The 18,256-nt window shown below is 37.3% G+C and overlaps 3 protein-coding genes, 1 non-coding gene and 1 pseudogene across 13 annotated transcripts; 2 read left to right on the forward strand and 3 right to left on the reverse strand.

The window, feature by feature from the left end:
• Positions 1 to 727: 727 nt before the first annotated feature.
• QQT1 (P-loop containing nucleoside triphosphate hydrolases superfamily protein) lies at positions 728 to 11,180 on the reverse strand. 9 transcript variants are annotated; one of them, XR_015819941.1, is made up of 12 exons: positions 10,965 to 11,180; positions 10,491 to 10,535; positions 10,322 to 10,401; positions 10,106 to 10,180; positions 9,882 to 9,985; positions 9,618 to 9,774; positions 9,396 to 9,483; positions 8,400 to 8,472; positions 8,164 to 8,295; positions 7,082 to 7,151; positions 6,867 to 6,968; positions 728 to 967 (listed from the first exon to the last, which is right to left on the reverse strand). XR_015819941.1 is itself a non-coding variant. In XM_088221381.1 (11 exons), exons 1-10 carry the CDS (start codon positions 11,054 to 11,056, stop codon positions 7,098 to 7,100), a joined length of 900 nt encoding a protein of 299 aa, XP_088077507.1. In that variant the 5' UTR covers positions 11,057 to 11,180; the 3' UTR covers positions 6,548 to 6,968; positions 7,082 to 7,097. The 9 variants fall into 9 exon arrangements, 3 of the variants coding, with proteins under 3 accessions (XP_088077507.1, XP_088077506.1, XP_088077505.1); XR_015819937.1 differs by having other exon boundaries at positions 7,068 to 7,151; XR_015819939.1 differs by lacking the exon at positions 728 to 967 and adding an exon at positions 6,548 to 6,700.
• Positions 2,804 to 5,244, forward strand: LOC110808415 (F-box protein At3g12350-like). Its single transcript, XM_022033906.2, has 2 exons — positions 2,804 to 4,031; positions 4,680 to 5,244. Exons 1-2 carry the CDS (start codon positions 3,114 to 3,116, stop codon positions 5,142 to 5,144), a joined length of 1,383 nt encoding a protein of 460 aa, XP_021889598.1. The 5' UTR covers positions 2,804 to 3,113; the 3' UTR covers positions 5,145 to 5,244.
• Positions 11,181 to 11,219: 39 nt separating the features above from the next.
• Positions 11,220 to 11,291, reverse strand: TRNAP-UGG (transfer RNA proline (anticodon UGG)). The gene has a single exon. It is a non-coding gene; the product is annotated as a tRNA-Pro (tRNA).
• A 1,798-nt stretch (positions 11,292 to 13,089) lies between these two features.
• WLIM1 (GATA type zinc finger transcription factor family protein) lies at positions 13,090 to 14,746 on the forward strand. Of its 2 annotated transcripts, none has more exons than XM_022033912.2 (5): positions 13,090 to 13,469; positions 13,723 to 13,843; positions 13,936 to 13,979; positions 14,045 to 14,134; positions 14,266 to 14,746. In XM_022033912.2, exons 1-5 carry the CDS (start codon positions 13,335 to 13,337, stop codon positions 14,491 to 14,493), a joined length of 618 nt encoding a protein of 205 aa, XP_021889604.1. In that variant the 5' UTR covers positions 13,090 to 13,334; the 3' UTR covers positions 14,494 to 14,746. The 2 variants fall into 2 exon arrangements, with proteins under 2 accessions (XP_021889604.1, XP_021889605.1); XM_022033913.2 differs by having other exon boundaries at positions 13,095 to 13,469; positions 13,747 to 13,843.
• A 275-nt stretch (positions 14,747 to 15,021) lies between these two features.
• Positions 15,022 to 17,048, reverse strand: LOC110808431 (F-box protein At3g12350 pseudogene; annotated as a pseudogene).
• Positions 17,049 to 18,256: the final 1,208 nt, after the last annotated feature.

Below are 18,256 nucleotides of genomic sequence, written 5' to 3' on the forward strand. Positions count from 1 at the left end.
TTATGTTCATTTTGTATGCAGTAATACAGTTATACTAAAATATTTATTTAATAATTATTTTTTATTTTTGTTTAAGTATGAATCGAATATTTAGTCATATATTTTTTAATTAATAAAATATATAAATTTACAATATATTTTTTTATTTCTAATTTCATATATATATGAGAGTAATTTTTAAAAGTAAAAATAATACGTAAAAAATATATGGTGAATATGCATATAATGTTTAAAACATAAAAAATATTTTTAATATAATTTTTTTATTATGTCGTATTATATTTGCATACTAGTAATAATGTACATGAATTTTAAAAATAAACACCAAAAACATATTCATATACCTAAAGGAAAATTTAGTTTGTATATATATATGTGTGTGAGTATTTTTAGGCACCAAAAATATATATATGTTTTCGACTATTAATTGTCTAATTATTTTATGCTTGCATAACATAAAATTTTCTCAAACTCGATGGATATGAAAATTATAGTAGATCAAAATTTAGGCTAGCTTCAAGCTTAGTTTTGAGGTGGAGAGTCAATTATTTAAGGAAGACATTCTTAGGACAAAGCAAATTGTTAATATATAACTATCTTACTAAAACGTTTGATACTTATTAATACTATCTAAAATAAATAATTTTAGTACAACTTTTGTGACACTCTATAAACGATTTCTACTATATAATTATACACTATTCATTCTTCCACCCCAAACAAAATATTTATAATTCTCTAACCAAACCACACATATCCATTAGTTCAAAAAGAAATTAATTCTCGTACAATAAATAACTCTATAATAAAAGAAACTATTCAATTATCACCATACACAGAAGTTCCAACACTATTCCAGTACTGAAAGTGTACTATTATGTCTCATCATGATTGAGAATATCTTGTTACTTTTAAGCCCGGTGCTCCATTGCCAAGCTCTCCATTTTCGGTTCCCGCCTCAAAGCATCTGAAATAAGAGTAATGAGTATGCATAACTCAATAAGATGAAATTTGGAACTAAAACTAATGAATGACAATTAAATGACCTCCCTCCTTACTATCATTTCCCTTATTTCTATCATTATGTTTTCCTCCTTTGATAACTATTAAATAACAACATTATTCCTTCATAATCCCACATAATCCCTTACCGTTAGCCCCTCGTTCTCCCAACCACATAACAGATCCGCACTCTACCACTTTTGTTTTAACCACAACACCTTACCACTTGACTCCATTCTGGTAATCCTTACGCCACACCCATACACCCTTTCAGTCAACCCCACCTCTATCATACCTCTCATCAAACACCAGTCTACCAAGACCCCACACGTGCCACCTTCGTTGCATCCCAGGGGCCCACCCCAACAGCAAACATAATCCTCATATCGACTGTTATATGGCCTTGTGTACTATCGCACCACAACGTCAAATACACATCGTTATTCCCACGGCAACGATTACTGAATGACCCCACCGAACTCCACCAACATCGGCTAAACGACCTCCCACACACCTGACCAGGGGAGTGCCCCATCGACCAATGAGTGGCCATACATACAACATAACACTACTCATCATATCAGCACATCCATATCTGCAAGCATCGGCCAAAAGCCTTATACACACATAACTCACACACACGCACATACAATGTGCCACTGATTTCCACACCAGTATACCAGAATCCACCAACACCAGCTAGAGGGCTCCCACACCTAACTACCTATACATACACACAACACAGAGTGCCCAACCTACCCACTGTATCACGTAAACCCCACTCTGCCTACAGCTTCACACACACAGCCCACGAGCCACCATCCATGCACAATAGAAGGAGTCACCCTCGGCAAGTAGCCCTACACACACACAACTGCATCTATACTCGCCACCAATCACCTGCCGCCTATAGTTATACCTGTACAATAATGTATCCCACTCTCACAGTTACCTCACCCCTTCGGTTACAGACAACTCATCATCCACAAGCTCCATTCTCGTCCTCACGACACCTCTCATTCACTCCTCTCCCTCACACAACCAACTGCCCACACGTACACCCTTCTCTAAACTTACTCCCTCTCCTCTCTCTGACCTCGACTACTTTCGCACGTCCTTAGCTAATATCGCGCCTCGACTTCCATCTCCTTGACGAGGAGCATCTTCATTAACCTACACACACAATCTCATTGAGGTTTGCCCTAAATTAGTGTAGAAATTCCACATTTCTCTTATATCTTGCTTCCATCCTCCTCTATCTTCCAAAGCTACTGTGACTTCACCTCCTTCCTAAACTTTCAACAGTTCTCCTTCCGCACTCGCCTCCGATTACTGTCTCTCTCTCAATCATCTCCCTCTCACTCCCGCACTCTCTGTTTTCCCTTTTATATTCTTTCTTCTCCTCCTTCCCTCTCTCTGCCCGACGCCCCCTTTTTATACCTATCACAAATTCACATCCCAGCTATTGATTTCGCCCATCTCATCCTAACCGTCCATCTCACTCTCCCTCACCGATCTAGGCTATTATAATTTTTATATATTTTTGTATTTTATCATAATAAATTATTATGATTAAAGATACGTTGAATATTATTAGTTTAGACGGTAGAATACGTGTTTATTTAAATTTGTAGTTTTAAAATATTATCAGTGTGATAACTACATGATAAATTATGCTATTATTTTTAATGTATTATCTTCATGAAATTTATGATAGTGTTGCAAATAATTAAGAAATTGTTTTTTTTTTCCCCTAAAAACACACTAGAAGAGTTAAACTCAACGCATGCCATTATTAAACCGACAAATGGGTGTTAGAGAACAACTGTGCACCGTTACTCAAAAAGCAACAATCCTATTGGGACCCCTGCTTTCTATCCGAATTATAGTTGTATCCTAACATCTTACGGAAATTGCAGACCTCGCTGAAAATTTCAAGATTTCCTCCTACACTCCAAAGAATCATTCCGTCTTCACCAAGAATCTACCAAACCAGTACATTTTTCTTTCTCTTGGTTTCCTTATATCTTATCCTAAATCTTGCAATTCATTACATACGCATTTCCATTTTCTATCATCCTGTGTAATTTTTCCGAGAAAATTCACCAAACATGACCAGCGTGGAAGATCCAACTCGTCAAATCAAGGAAAGAGAGTCACTGTGCTTCAATGATTTCCCCGAGGACATTCAGCTCTGTATCCTCTCATTTTTGTCGCCGACCGAGATCTCCAGCTTTGCTTGCACATCAAAACGTTTCGCTTCGCTCTGTCGAGATGACAGGAAACTTTGGTGCGCGCTGTGCGAGAGGAGGTGGGGGACGAAGACCCAGATAGGGAAATGGGGAAACGGGAGGATCACTTATAGGCAACTGTACAGGACCCTCGAGGAATGGAAGAATCTGATTGGCTTTTGGCGCCGGTGCGGTCAGACGAACACAGCAGTTTCGTCTCCGCCTTTGATCTTCTTCGAATGGGGACCATTTTTCCTATGTGCTTCGAGGGTTTACCCCTCCAAGAACGGAACTTATCAGGTAAAAACGGCGCCGTTTTTGTGGATGGGCATATCTCCGGACGGCCAAATCCTGAACTTCCTCGACCTCGACGGCCAGAACAATTGGTCCGGCGATGTCGAGGCTTGCTTCAAGTTTGGAATCTTGGATGGCAGTTTCGTTCCTGTCAATGTCAATTTCATGGGAAACGGTCATGTTTTGGTGGAGGAAGACCATAGCCTTTCCTCGACTTCGCGAGAGGAGAAACGAATCGGATTTCGCAGAAGCTCGAGCTTCGGGAACTTGAGAGGAGAGGAAAGCGAAGATGTCGTTGGCGGGATTCCCGGAAGCTTGCCAGAGTGTTCGGTGAGTGAAATGTACACCCAATTTGCCAACCGGACTAGTCCCGGTAGCGACAGGAGGAGGCAGAGGAGGAAGGAGAAGGGAAGGCAGGGGAGAAGGAAGTGGGAGCCAGAGCATTTCGTCAAGGTCTCCGATTGCTCGCCGACCCCATCAAGGCCTCTGCAAGGTCTTTGGAAGGTGTTGTTGATTGAAATACTAGCAGTTTTCTTGCTTTATCTTCTCTATTTTTTTCTTTTACGAAGCAAAGTTTCGAACTCTCTTAGTCCATTGACGTGTTCTTGCATGGTCATTCTTAGTCCATTGATGTGTTCTTGCATGGTCATTAACTGCCTATCGTGGGTCATGAATGTTGTGCTTTATTTTGGTATAAATTTTTTAGGTTGTTGTCTGAGTTGTGGTGTCACTGGATGTCCCATGGAGTCGCCGTTACTGTTATTTCTAGCTTCTGATGTTATGTCAATGAAATCAGGAAGTCGGAACTACTTCTTGTTAAGCATTTGATGCAGTATTAGTTCTCACTTACCAGTATTAAGCTCAATATTGAAATCAAGGATTTCATAGCTGCAATACTAAAGTTGCTGTTGTAAGAGGTTGCTAGTTTCTTTTAAGTAAGGCTACGTTTGGGAACTAAATAAGAAATTTAGTGGAATTCATTTGTAGATCCCGACTTAATTAATTTGTTCCAAACTTAGCTTTCCATGGCTTCCTTCTCTGCGTTATTGCTTAACATTTTGCTTCCAAAAGTTTGTTGAAGGATGAGGATGGAATATTTGGACAAGAGCTCTTCAACAGTTAGTTTTTTATTCTCTCCTGCTTGAATCGCAGGGACTTTGTGATGGAACCAATTTGGAATTTTATCTTGTTACTTACGATGAAGTTGGCGGTGTCATCTGCCGAAGGATTGGGGATTTATCCTCTTGTTATTCTCCAGTGTTCTGGACAACGAACTCTACCTTTATTGATTCTCCATTCTCACCAGAGGAAGAATCTGTGTATGATAGTCGAGTCCATTTCTGCCAACCAGTGGTAGAGGATCTTGTAGAGGGTCATCTTCCTTTCCCAGATTTTGAGGTTGTCTCTCACATTTTATACATCAACTCAAGTTACGATTTAGTTATTCCGGGTTTGAGAGAAACTTCAAGCAATCCCTGGAATGCAGAAGGGAGGATTTGGCTGTACAAGAATGGAACTTTTGGATTCGGGTTTCTCCGGGACCATTTTATTGTAGATCTAAAACATATAGTTAGAGATGGTTGTCTGCTTGATGCAATCCAAATCTGTAGTGATTGATTCCTTCTCATAAAAGTTTTACTGATGTGCCATCAAAACTGAGCTACTTTGGATCATGTTAAAAAGTTGATTAATAATGCACAGATTGAGTGATTGCGAATGTGTGGTTTTACTGATGTGCCATCAAAACTGAGATGCTTTTTATCATGTTAAAATGTTGATTAATAATGCACAGATTGAGTGATTAGGAATGTGTGAAATCACTTTTAACTTTCATCGTTGATGTTCTCTTCCTCCTTTCCTGTCTGTGCATGATCTTTTCTTAGAAAGATCATCAAGGGCATTCTGAGGAAGATTTGAAATTATCAATCATCTAAGTAGTGTTGTATGGTGAAAAGCTTGGTCAAAAACTTGTCAGGCAACTTGTTGTTAACTTGGGTTTTCATGACCTTTGGGGTTGTGCTGGTGATTTGTTTAAGTTGGCGTAGAAGATTGCTAGTTCTGGTAACTTGCCGATGAAATCATTAAGGGTAAAATCAGAGTTGTCAGCAAGTCGTCTGCCACTGAAATCTACAGAAGCAAGGGCTTTCTTCTTCGTGCTGAGAAGAGAGTCGCATATCAAACATTATAGCTACAAATGTCTTTACCAAGGCATTTCCTCGTCAAGTTTGTCAGGACATCCTTGATTCTTCTCTGGAATGCTCCAGTTATTGGCTTGACTCTTTAAAGCAATTCATTTTGAAAGCAGCCAAACGGCGGCAACTGACGTCGAGGTGTAATAGTAGACGGCAGATGAGGTTATGGTGGTGGAGGACACTCTGATTCCAGAGGAGGTGGCAGCGGACAGTCACTGACCTGGTTTTCTAGATAGGTTCACCTATATGGACCCTTTTATTTTTTTTTTTAGTTCTATCGACTTTTAGAAACACGACATATTAAATGTCATGTTATATAACTGACATGTATAATGCTCTGATCATACAGTATCATGCGTCTAACTTTAACTCACAAAATATGTTAGCGTGCATTAACAGTAAAAAAAATAAAATAAAATATTTATAAAAATATAAAGACTAAAAATGCAAAAAAATTATAATAATACTGAGACTAATTTCCGTATTTTAATATAGTACTGGAATTAATTTACTATTTTAGCCTTAACCTTAATATGTAAAATAAAGTTTTGATTTGTATAAACGCCATCAGTTTCATAGTATTGATAATGAGACACCAACCCTCAATTAATGTAAGATAAAAAACGAAAATAACTTTTGAATATATCATAAAGGAGAAGAGAGGCGTTTCTTGCAAAAATAGAAGACTGCAATTGCTACATGCAACTGCACACGAGAACCATACAAGTGAATACTAAGATCTTAAAAGGCCTGTGGTTTATAAATGCTACCATGATACCCTGGAGACAAAATAACTAGCAATAATTTTCTAAAATTCACAGTAGAACGTAAGGTGATTACTACAGAGTCAGTAAATTACTACGAAAGGTCAGAAAATTGTCATGGGAAATGCCCCTAAGGAATCATAGACTTTCCCCTGGTTTCTAGTACAAGGTAGTTTTGCTACAGATTCCCCCTGTAGTTAACAGGGCCTTCATATCTCTGCTCGTATTACAAGAAAAAGTAATAAAAGGTTCATTAACTCCATAAAATTCTGTTCTCTTTCCTTCAGCTCAGTGTCATACTCGGGATAAACCAAAATTTATATTTAAGAAATACATTTTAAAAAAAAATAATATGAATATATTAAACAAATGTATTAACTCACATGAATTCACTCTTCTGCTATATACATCTCGACATTTCATGTTCTTTGGGCTTTCACTGGCAAAGAGCTTGCTATCTTACCGGAGAGTTAAAACCTTGGAACCTGGTAATAATAGAGAGTCAACAGCCACCAGAAACAAGGGGCGATAACTTAGCATAAACTTAGCAAATTCATATTCAATCAACGTGAACAAGATTATACAAGAAACCAAATACTCATCATGACGGCTTATCAGTCACCAAAACTTTCGTCATCCTTCATGTACTTCTCTTGCACTGCTGCTGCTGTGAACTGCCTCGTTAAGAAAATCAACTAACTCCATGGCAAAGCACTTTCCCCTGTCTAAATTGATCTACTTCTAATTATTCATTTATGCCCAAAAATATGCACGGAAGAACATCTATCATTACTTCTTTTATCAATTTGTTTAAGATAAATGCACAAAAAAGGGAAAGCACAATCATTCAAAGATAGGATCTTCCGAGCTTTGCACATAGCTTCATAGTTCTGAAGCAGCTCAAAACACAAGCGCATACAAAAATCCTAGAATTGCACTAGGAGCCAGAATAGCTCATAGCCCAAAAAGAAAAGGCCAACCAAACAACAAATTCCTGTTTTTAAAGTGAATGAGTTGGAAAGAGCCAGCTAGAAGATTGTTTTTGATGCAGAACCCTCTAAGGCCTAAATAAGAAGGCTGATTATAATACCCTTTAAAGAGATTTATTTTTCTAATTAGGAGATGGTACCTTTGAAGAGATTTGATTTATTTAATTTTTAAGACATTTTGGACACTTTGGATTTATTTTTTTATTAGTTATTTTCCTTATAGGTTAAGTTTAGAACCTATGTATAGGCGTCTAATCAACAATTTATGAAAAGCTTGGAATTGATAATTTTCTAGTGAATTTATTCCATGCCTCCGTCTATTACTTTTCTATCGTTTTGTCCTTTATGTCTATCTAACATTCTCCCTTACTCCGTCTATCAATTTTCTAGTGAATTTATTCCATGCCTCCGTCTATTACTTTTCTATCGTTTTGTCCTTTATGTCTATCTAACATTCTCCTTTACTCCGTCTAAAGTGAAGTCAACTTCATCTTTTTTTCCTCACTGCCTATTTTTCTAATCGCTTCCCCATACTTTACCTCTATCTATCTTTATCGTATGTAGAGATACCCCACATCAGTTTCCATCGGAGTAGTTAGAGTTATAATTTTTGCAACTCATATGCCTACATACAAGTGTACAAGTACCGATGAACAATAGCAAACACATGAAAACTGACACTTAAAGGATATCTGTAATAATCCCAATCAACTTGGCGAACTGCGATCTTGCTGAATTCAACTGCACTGGCTTCAATGCCAGCAAATATGTACCCATTGGTCTTGTCAATCAGCTTTACAAGATTCCCAACACTTTCTTTATTCTGAAAAAGAGTGACTAGCCATTAGCAAATCTATAAATGATTTTTTTAGAAAACAAAAATTAAAAAAGGAGACAGTCCAAGTAAAAGGAGAGAATTCGGCATGCCTGAATATCTAAGGTTGTAAAATTGACGAGACTGTAATCTTCAATCACCTCACACAGCTCCCTTGTGAGTTTTCTACAACAAACATTACATGGAACTACTTAGCATAGAAACCAAGAAGTTAAAAGATGTAGTCATTGGACAAACATGAAGAACTTCCTAGCAAGAGGAAAAAATAAAATTCAGTAGATCTGACAATAGCAATAAGAATATTTACTGTTTCCTATATTAGCAGAATGTTCACAACTATTTTCATCCCATTCACTAGGGATTAATGATTTTAATAAAACCAAATAATTAGACTAGTGTGAGCTACCTGATAAATACATCATCATTCAGTCAATTGACAGGCCTAATCAACTAATCTAAGTACAATACTTAAGCATTTCAGCAATTCATTGTACGTGAAGTGAGCAAATTTCAGCATTAGTTGTGAGAATATGGTAAATCATGCTTCACTACTGCTTGCAAGCACAAATTTTCCTCTGCAGAAGTGACAACTGGCAACTTGAGAAGACATATCTGTTATCTTCTGCATAGCCAGATGATATTCAAACTACATATAAAAGGATAGTCTACAAGTAAGTTTATTATAGAAACTCCCTTTGCATGCTAATAAACAAAGATGGCCTTTAAGACCTTTAGTAACCAGCTGCAAATTTACCAGCGTGGGTATCTTGAAAGTAAGCAAAAAAGAAATAAGAAGTTTTGCAATTAAGACCCGCTCTCAAAATGCAGTCACATCATACACGTAATCCAAAAAACAATATCAGAAACCAGCTACCCGACATTTTCTTGGTCCAGAAAGAATAAAATAGATGTGAATCTGCACCATCAGACATTAGGTTCGTTGTGTTTGCTTCTATGAATTCGAAGTCATGGGAGACATAAGTAATCACTAAAAAACAGGTCTAATATAGCTCAACAACCTCTCGAGTAAAAGGAAGAAAGACCAATTACACATGCTTTGAGATACATATCTCAATATAAACTCAAACCTGTATTTTGCAGAACGAGGATCCTGATCAAGATGGTGCAGTAAATAAGACAAATCTTGGACATCAGTGTAGAAATCAAGATTGAAAGCTGCAAAACCAACAATACTTATTATAGATTAGCATTTTGAACTTTAATCTAAGATCGGCATTTCACAGTTACTATGCAAGGACAAAAGACAAATATTATAACCATTTCTTTTAAAATAAAGATCATAACCATACCAAGCTTTCCATAGCTTTCAATCAGATCAATTTTTGACAAGACATTAACATGTGGGAGTTCCAGGTGCAGCATAGTAGATAGTGACAGAAGCAATGCACTGATATACTTCCCCGGATCACTACAGAGGTGTGCATCAACTAAATGCACAGCAGTCAACTGCACGACATGAGGCACACATTCAAATTCTTAATTATCAGATTGAACATTATTAGGGATAGTTGTAATAATTCGGTAGCATCCTGATGGAGAAGACAAGCACACACCCTAAGATTCAGTGTCTTTATGAGTTTCATGATAACGTTCTTTGCATTAGAATGAAGGAAAAACAACTCCACCTGGCCAGGAAAATCAAAGAGAAGATAGTGATCTGCAAAATAAATACGGAAGTTATCAATAGCCTTGACACCAAACAGGCAGTCTACCGAATAGATTTTTGCAAGTCAAAAGAAGAGAGATTAACGAAGAAAGAAAGAATTGGCGTAGCTACCTTTCAAAAGAGGCTCCAACTTCGATTGCAACCAGTCAATATTCTTTTCCAAATAATCCATACAGTAAACAAGACCTGATTTTGCATGACTATAAATTATAAACACACTGAATAGAAACACATTTGTGAAATTTCCAACAGATTTCATGGCCTGAAGCTCTTCTGCTAATTGCATCCTAAACACTTAATAAATAAGAAAATGACAAGTGGGCATACCTCCATTTGGTCCAAGGGAATGCTCCATCATTACATCATCCAGTTTTATAAGATCCTCAATGTTCACAGCACAATCATATCTAGAGTACATATCAAGAAAATCCCAAGTTGACTAAATACCATGGAAAGCAAACATGATATCTCATTTACATATGATTGCAAAGGATACGGTAACGCATCATTAGCAGGATCCAAATTGATTACAGCCACCTTCCTGCATGATAACAGCATTGTTACTGTAACACAAAATCCGAACTCCAATTGCATATATTCAAACATAATATCCAAATTTGCATAGCAATATTCAATTGATACAGATGGAACCACCACAAAATAATCTTATTAAAGCAAAATAGAAAACCTAGAACAGAAATCGATCTTTTTGAAACATAAACATCAGAAGAACAGAAAATCAGTGAGATTACACTTCGAAGACTTAAACCTTCTATACTCCAAAACAGCTCGACATTGAAAAATCACTAGCTTCAGCATTAGCGAAGCTTGTAGTTGGCAACATAACTCCATTAAGGCAAGTTAAAATCGAAAGCTTCTAAAGTCCGAATACAGAAGAAACAAATATTAAATTGTATTTTTGTTTCTTTGTTCTTGAAACTGAGTTATAAGAAAGGGAAATTGAATTGACCTTCCAACGAGTGTAAGGAACTGAGACATGCCATTGCAGTAAGTGGTCTTTCCTGATCCAGGAGGTCCAATCACCACTTGCCCAAACACCATTGCTATCTCTCTCTGTTTTCAATTTTAATGATTCCGTAGAGATGCAGAAAAAAAGAAATTAAGAGCTCGCGCGTGTTTATTAGGGTTTAAGCCCAGAGGAAGTAGAATTTTCCAGAGACGCGAGCGAAGGGAGGTGGGGAATGAAAAGACAAAATTTTCAGAAGGGGCATTCCGAGAATCGAACTCGGGACCTCTCGCACCCAAAGCGAGAATCATACCACTAGACCAAATGCCCTTGAGTTATCTGTGCGAATAAATACAATATAATATATAGTCGATACGAAAAAGAGTCAGTAATTGACATACTTGATGATAAAATATATATTACGTTGGAACAAATATTTTAATTGAATTTACAGAATTCTTTTACTAATATCTCAAAACTTTTTATACAGTTGCATCATGTTAGTTGTTAATAAATTTTCCTTTAGAGGTTAATTAGTATTTTTCACTACTAAAGGTTAATCATTGCTTGTAAAATACTCCCACGCGTTAAATCTCATCAATCACAATCTTCACAATGTGACTTAAAATTTATATTAACCAATTAGTGAAATAATCACAACTAAACCTAGTCGAAACTTTGATTGCGGTTATGATGGTACATAGGATGCCTTTTTAAATGAGGGCAAAAATTGAACTATGTAAATTTTCAGTGATTAAAAAGTGGTAGGTTATTTTTTTAATTTGTACTTTATAATAATATATTATAAATACGGTACTGTTTATTTAATTATTTTATATTTATCTTTATAAATTAATTTTTAACTTGTCGGTACTATTCTAATAAAAAATATCTACTTATCCCAAAATATTTTGTTTGTTGAGAACATAACAAGTTTGCTCAGAATAATCTTAATTTAAGTACTGCAATCTTATAATGTTGGTACGCAAAAATATTTGTATATTTAATATTTTAAAATTTAAAATAATTTATTCAGAGTTAAATTACAAGACCCTAATATTATTGTTTTTTTAATTAATTTTATATTAATTTTGCTTTTTTCTATCACCTTCTCTCATCATTGAAAGACATGAGAGTCCAAGGAGAGACAACCACCATCTCATCATTTTGATACATGTTGTATTTCTGCATCATGTGCTCTGCCTTTTTTTTTTTTTTTTTTTTTGTCAATTTTCTTTTCGGTTGCCTTTCTTTTTAGCTATTATATTATAAGGTGCTTCTCCATCATTTTAAGACATTCCATCATCTTATGTTCTGAGCGATCAGGGCCGTCTACTGGGTACCACCTTTGTTTGACCATGGATGATCAAATGACAAAAAAGAAGTCTCCGTTGAAAGAGTCTACACATCAGACGGCTATTATTGAAGTGATGCCCACATCTCCTAGTGCTTGCAAATGAAGGAAGAAAAAATGAAAGAACTGTAGGCATATAAAAAAATCTTGGAGGTGACACAAGGCCAGCTGGGTGCTGACCTTTTGGTGTCCTCAAAAATCACTATTTTCTCTGGTTTAAAAAAAAAAAAACAATAATACATGACATGCATATATGTATATGTATATATATACATACATTAGGGTATATCTATAAAATTTTGCAAACTGAAATTAAAAGAACACCCAAATACATGAAATGCACATATGTATACATAAATATATAAATATATAAATATATATTAGGATAGATGTACAAATTTTTGTAAACTAAAGTTACCACTTTGGAGGGTGTTATAGTAATTCACCTCTCAACAGTTCAAATTTTATTTTTATTGAAGATAGAAATTTCATTATTTTATGAAGATGTTATAAATTTATGTAGATTCAATAAAGTTAGATTTTAACTTATTAGTAGATTTATAAAATTTTAACAATTAATTTAAACTTCATTTCAGTAATTTATTATGATTCTGATAAAGAAAATATTCAATTACAGCTAAATAACCATAACAGGTTACTTTTCATATCTATATATTTTTTTAAAAAAAAAAATGTATTGAAAATTAAATTTTCTAAAAAAAAGTGAAAAAAGAAAACACAAGAAAAATATCTGTAGATGGGTTAGTTTGGTGCTTCAAGTTTGGACAAAATGATTTGTCAAAAGCCACTAGCTTTAATTATCTACTGGTCTGCCTTTGGTCTCCGCAATCCCCTGCAGCCCACATTTCTCTATCATCTCTTTTCTTCCCTTCATTTCTCTTCTTCTTCTTCTTCTTCTTCTTCTTCAACCTAGCATCCCTGCAGGAAAATCAGAGTCAGAAACAGGCAACAGAAAACAGAATTTTCTTAGCTGCATTCAACGAAAATCCTTGGCAGCCATGGCATTTGCAGGAACAACACAGAAGTGCATGGCCTGCGACAAGACTGTTTATCTGGTCGACAAGCTCACTGCCGACAATCGAATCTACCATAAAGCCTGTTTCCGGTGCCATCACTGCAAAGGAACTCTTAAGGTATATAAATAGACATATATACACATATGTACACACACAGACTTTCATTTCAGATCCAGTCCCCGATCATCTTTTATAGGCAGTACCCTTCAGTTCATGTTTTCTGCTATTGTGAATCTGAGACCGTTTTTCTTCCTAGAAATGGGAATCTGGGTCTAATATATCATACTTGATCAATAAAACCCATGAACCAGAATGAAATGCTGCAAAGTATGCCAACTTTAAGTATAGTTTTTTTCGTATATGAAATCAGGACGGTAATAAGATGTATTTGCAGCTTGGAAACTACAATTCCTTTGAAGGTGTCCTGTACTGCAGACCACACTTTGATCAACTCTTTAAAAGAACCGGCAGTCTTGACAAAAGCTTTGAAGGTAACTGGTTATCGTGAATTGATCTTTAGAACCAGATGTTTTCTTTTCTTCTTGTTAATTTGGCTGATTCAATTCCATATTCCACTTTACAGGGACACCAAAGATTGTAAAGTCAGAGAAAGCTTCTGACAATGAGGTAGCTCTGCGTCTTAGAAACTGAGTCTTTTAGTACTGATCTGATATCTAACCTGCTTTAAACAGAAAGCTGCAGCAACCAAAGTCTCGGGCATGTTTGGTGGAACCAGAGAGAAATGTTTTGGCTGCAAGAACACAGTCTACCCAACTGAAAAGGTAAGAATCAAGAGCATAAGATTCTACGAATCAAGATCACAAGATTCTACAGTTTATCTAACATACTGAACTAAGCTCTCAAGAATTGTCATAGCAACTATAGCCCATATGTTGTCTTCTGTTTTATAAAGGTGACAGTGAATGGAACTCCTTACCATAAGAGCTGCTTCAAATGCACCCATGGAGGATGTGTGATTAGCCCATCAAACTACATTGCACATGAAGGCAGACTCTACTGCAAACACCACCATACCCAACTCATCAAGGAAAAAGGTAACTTGAGCCAGCTTGAGGGTGATCAAGAGAGGGATTCTGTGACCGAGGGTGTAGCTGCAAGGGAAGTAGCTACCAAGTCATGATCATCTGCGTCCCCGTCCTCCTGGCACTTATGCTGATTCCGATCTCCCTGCAGTCCAAATGACAAAATATGATGTATTTCTAATTCAAGTGTGTGGTTTCTTGCTTGTTATAATTTGGTTTTTCTCCTGCAATTTGGATGTTTAATTGATATGCTATCACCTGTTTGGTTCGCTGTTATATGGTGAGATGTACTGGTATAATGTGTATTTTGAACAGATTGATAATTCCAAATCTTCCTCAGAATGTTTCTGATGATCTTTCTAAGAAAAGCTTATGCACAGACAGGAAAGGAGGAAGAGAACATCAACCATGAAAATTAAAATGTGATTTCACACATTCATAATCACTCAATCTGTGCATTATTAATCAACATTTTAACATGATATGAAGCACCTCAGTTTTGATGGCACATCAGTAAAACCACACATTCGTAATCACTCAATCTGTGCATTATTAATCAACTTTTTAACATGATCCAAAGTAGCTCAGTTTTGATGGCACATCAGTAAAACTTTTATGAGAAGGAATCAATCACTACAGATTTGGATTGCATCAAGCAGACAACCATCTCTAACTATATGTTTCAGATCTACAATAAAATGGTCCCGGAGAAACCCGAATCCAAAAGTTCCATTCTTGTACAGCCAAATCCTTCCTTCTACATTCCAGGGATTGCTTGAAGTTTCTCTCAAACCCGGAATAACTAAATCGTAACTTGAGTTAATGTATAAAATGTGAGAGACCACCTCAAAATCTGGCAAAGGAAGATGACCCTCTATGAGATCCTCTACCACTGGTTGGCAGAAATGGACTCGACTATCATACACAGATTCTTCCGCTGGTGAGAATGGAGAATCAATAAAGGTAGGGTTCATTGTCCAGAACACTGGAGAATAACAAGAGGATATATCCCCAATCCTTCGGCAGATGACACCGCCAACTTCATCGTAAGTAACAAGATAAAATTCCAAATTGGTTCCATCACAAAGTCCCTGCGATTCAAGCAGGAGAGAATCAAAAACTAGCTGTTGAAGAGCTCTTGTCCAAATATTCCATCCTCATCTTTCAACAAATTTATTGAAGCAAAATGTGAAGCAATAACGCAGAGAAGGAAGCCATGGAAAGCTAAGTTTGGAACAAATTAATTAAGCCGGGATCTACAAATGAACTCCACTAAATTTCTTATTTCGTTCCAAACGTAGCCTTACTTAAAAGAAACTAGCAACCTCTTACAACAGCAACTTTAGTATTTCAGCTATGAAATCCTTGATTTCAATATTGAGCTTAATACTGGTAAGTGAGAAAATACTGCATCAAATGCTTAACAAGAAGTAGTTCCGACTTCCTGATTTCATTGACATAACATCAGAAGCTAGAAGTAACAGTAACAGCGACTCCATGGGACATCCAGTGACACCACAACTCAGACAACAACCTAAAAAATTTATACCAAAATAAAGCACAACATTCATGACCCAAGATAGGCAGTAAATGACCATGCAAGAACACATCAATGGACTAAGAATGACCATGCAAGAACACGTCAATGGACTAAGAGAGTTCGAAACTTTGCTTCGTAAAAGAAAAAATAGAGAAGACAAAGCAAGAAAACTGCTAGTATTTCAATCAACAACACCTTCCATAGACCTTGCAGAGGCCTTGATGGGGTCGGCGAGCAATCGGAGACCTTAATGAAATGCTCCGGCTCCCACTTCCTTCTCCCCTGCCTTTCCTTCTCCTTCCTCCTCTGCCTCCTCCTGTCGCTACCGGGACTCGTCCGGTTGGCAAATTGGGTATACATTTCACTCACCGAACACTCTGGCAAGCTTCCAGGAGTCCCGCCAACGACATCTTCGCTTTCCTCTCCTCTCAAGTTCCCGAAGCTCGAGCTTCTCCGAAATCCGATTCGTTTCTCCTCTCGCGAAGTCGAGGAAAGGCTATGGTCTTCCTCCACCAAAACATGACCGTTTCCCATGAAATTGACATTGACTGGAACGAAACTGCCATCCAAGATTCCAAACTTGAAGCAAGCCTCGACATCGCCGGACCAATTGTTCTGGCCGTCGAGGTCGAGGAAGTTCAGGATTTGGCCGTCCGGAGATATGCCCATCCACAAAAACGGCGCCGTTTTTACCTGATAAGTTCCGTTCTTGGAGGGGTAAACCCTCGAAGCACATAGGAAAAATGGTCCCCATTCGAAGAAGATCAAAGGCGGAGACGAAACTGCTGTGTTCGACTGACCGCACCGGCGCCAAAAGCCTATCAGATTCTCCCATTCCTCGAGGGTCCTGTACAGTTGCCTATAAGTGATTCTCCCGTTTCCCCATTTCCCTATCTGGGTCTTCGTCCCCCACCTCCTCTCGCACAACGCGCCCCAAAGTTTCCTGTCATCTCGACAGAGCGAAGCGAAATGTTTTGATGTGCAAGCAAAGCTGGAGATCTCGGTTGGCGACAAGAATGAGAGGATACACAGCTGAATGTCCTCGGGGAAATCAGTGAAGCAAAGTGACTCTCTTTCCTTGATTTGACGAGTTGGATCTTCCACACTGGTCATGTTTGGTGAATTTTCTCGGAAAAATTACACAGGATGATAGAAAATGGAAATGCGTATGTAATGAATTGCAAGATTTAGGATAAGATATAAGGAAACCAAGAGAAAGAAAAATGTACTGGTTTGGTAGATTCTTGGTGAAGACGGAATGATTCTTTGGAGTGTAGAAGGAAATCTGGAAATTTTCAGCGAGGTCTGTAATTTCCGTAAGATGTTGGGATAAAACTATAATTCGGATAGAAAGCAGGGGTCCCAATAGGATTGTTGCTTTTTGAGTAATGGTGCACAGTTATTCTCTAACACCCATTTGTTGGTTTAACAATCGCTTACGTTGAGTTTAACTAAACAACAATTTCTTAATTATTTGCAACACTAATATAAATTTCATGAAGATCATACATTAAAAATAATAGCATAATTTATCATGTAGTTGTCACACTGATAATATTTTAAAACTACAAGTTTAAATAAACACGTATTTTACCGTGTAAACTAATAATATTCAACGCTTCTTTAATCATAATAATTTATTCAGATAAAATATAAAAATATATAAAAGTTATAATAGTCTAGATCATTGAGGGAGAGTGAGATGGACGGTTAGGATGAGATGGATGAAATCAACTGTTGGGAGTAAGTTGTAGAGAGGGGTGTACGTATGGGCAGTCAGTTGTGTGAGGGAGAGGAGTGAACAAGAGATGTCGTGAGGACGAGAACAGAGTCTGTGGATGATGAGTTGTGTGTAACCGAGGGGTGAGGTAACTGTGAGAGTGGGATGCATTGTTGTACAGGTATACGTATAGGCGGTAGGTGATTGGTGGCGAGTGTAGGTGCAGTTGTGTGTGTGTAGGGCTACTTGCCGAGGGCGACTCCTTCTATTGTACAAGGATGGTGGCTCGTGGGATGTATGTGTGAAGTTGTAGGTGGAGTGGGGTTTACATGATACAGTGGCTAGGTTGGACACTCTGTGTTGTGTGTATGTATAAGTACTTCGGTGTGGGAGGCCTCTTGGCCGGTGTTGGTGGATTCTGGTATACTGCTGTGGAAATTAGTGGCACATTGTGCGTGTGTGTGTAAGGCCTTTGGCCGATGCTTGCAGATATAGATGTGCCAATATAATGAGTAGTGTTATGTTGTATGTATGGCCACTCAGTGGTCGATGGGGCACTCCCTTGGTCAAGTGTATAGGAGGCTGTTTAGCTGATGTTGGT

The sequence above is a fragment of the Carica papaya genome, chromosome 1 (assembly GCF_054855325.1).
Source record: "Carica papaya isolate Zhongbai chromosome 1, ASM5485532v1, whole genome shotgun sequence".
Classification (NCBI taxonomy): Eukaryota; Viridiplantae; Streptophyta; class Magnoliopsida; order Brassicales; family Caricaceae; genus Carica; species Carica papaya.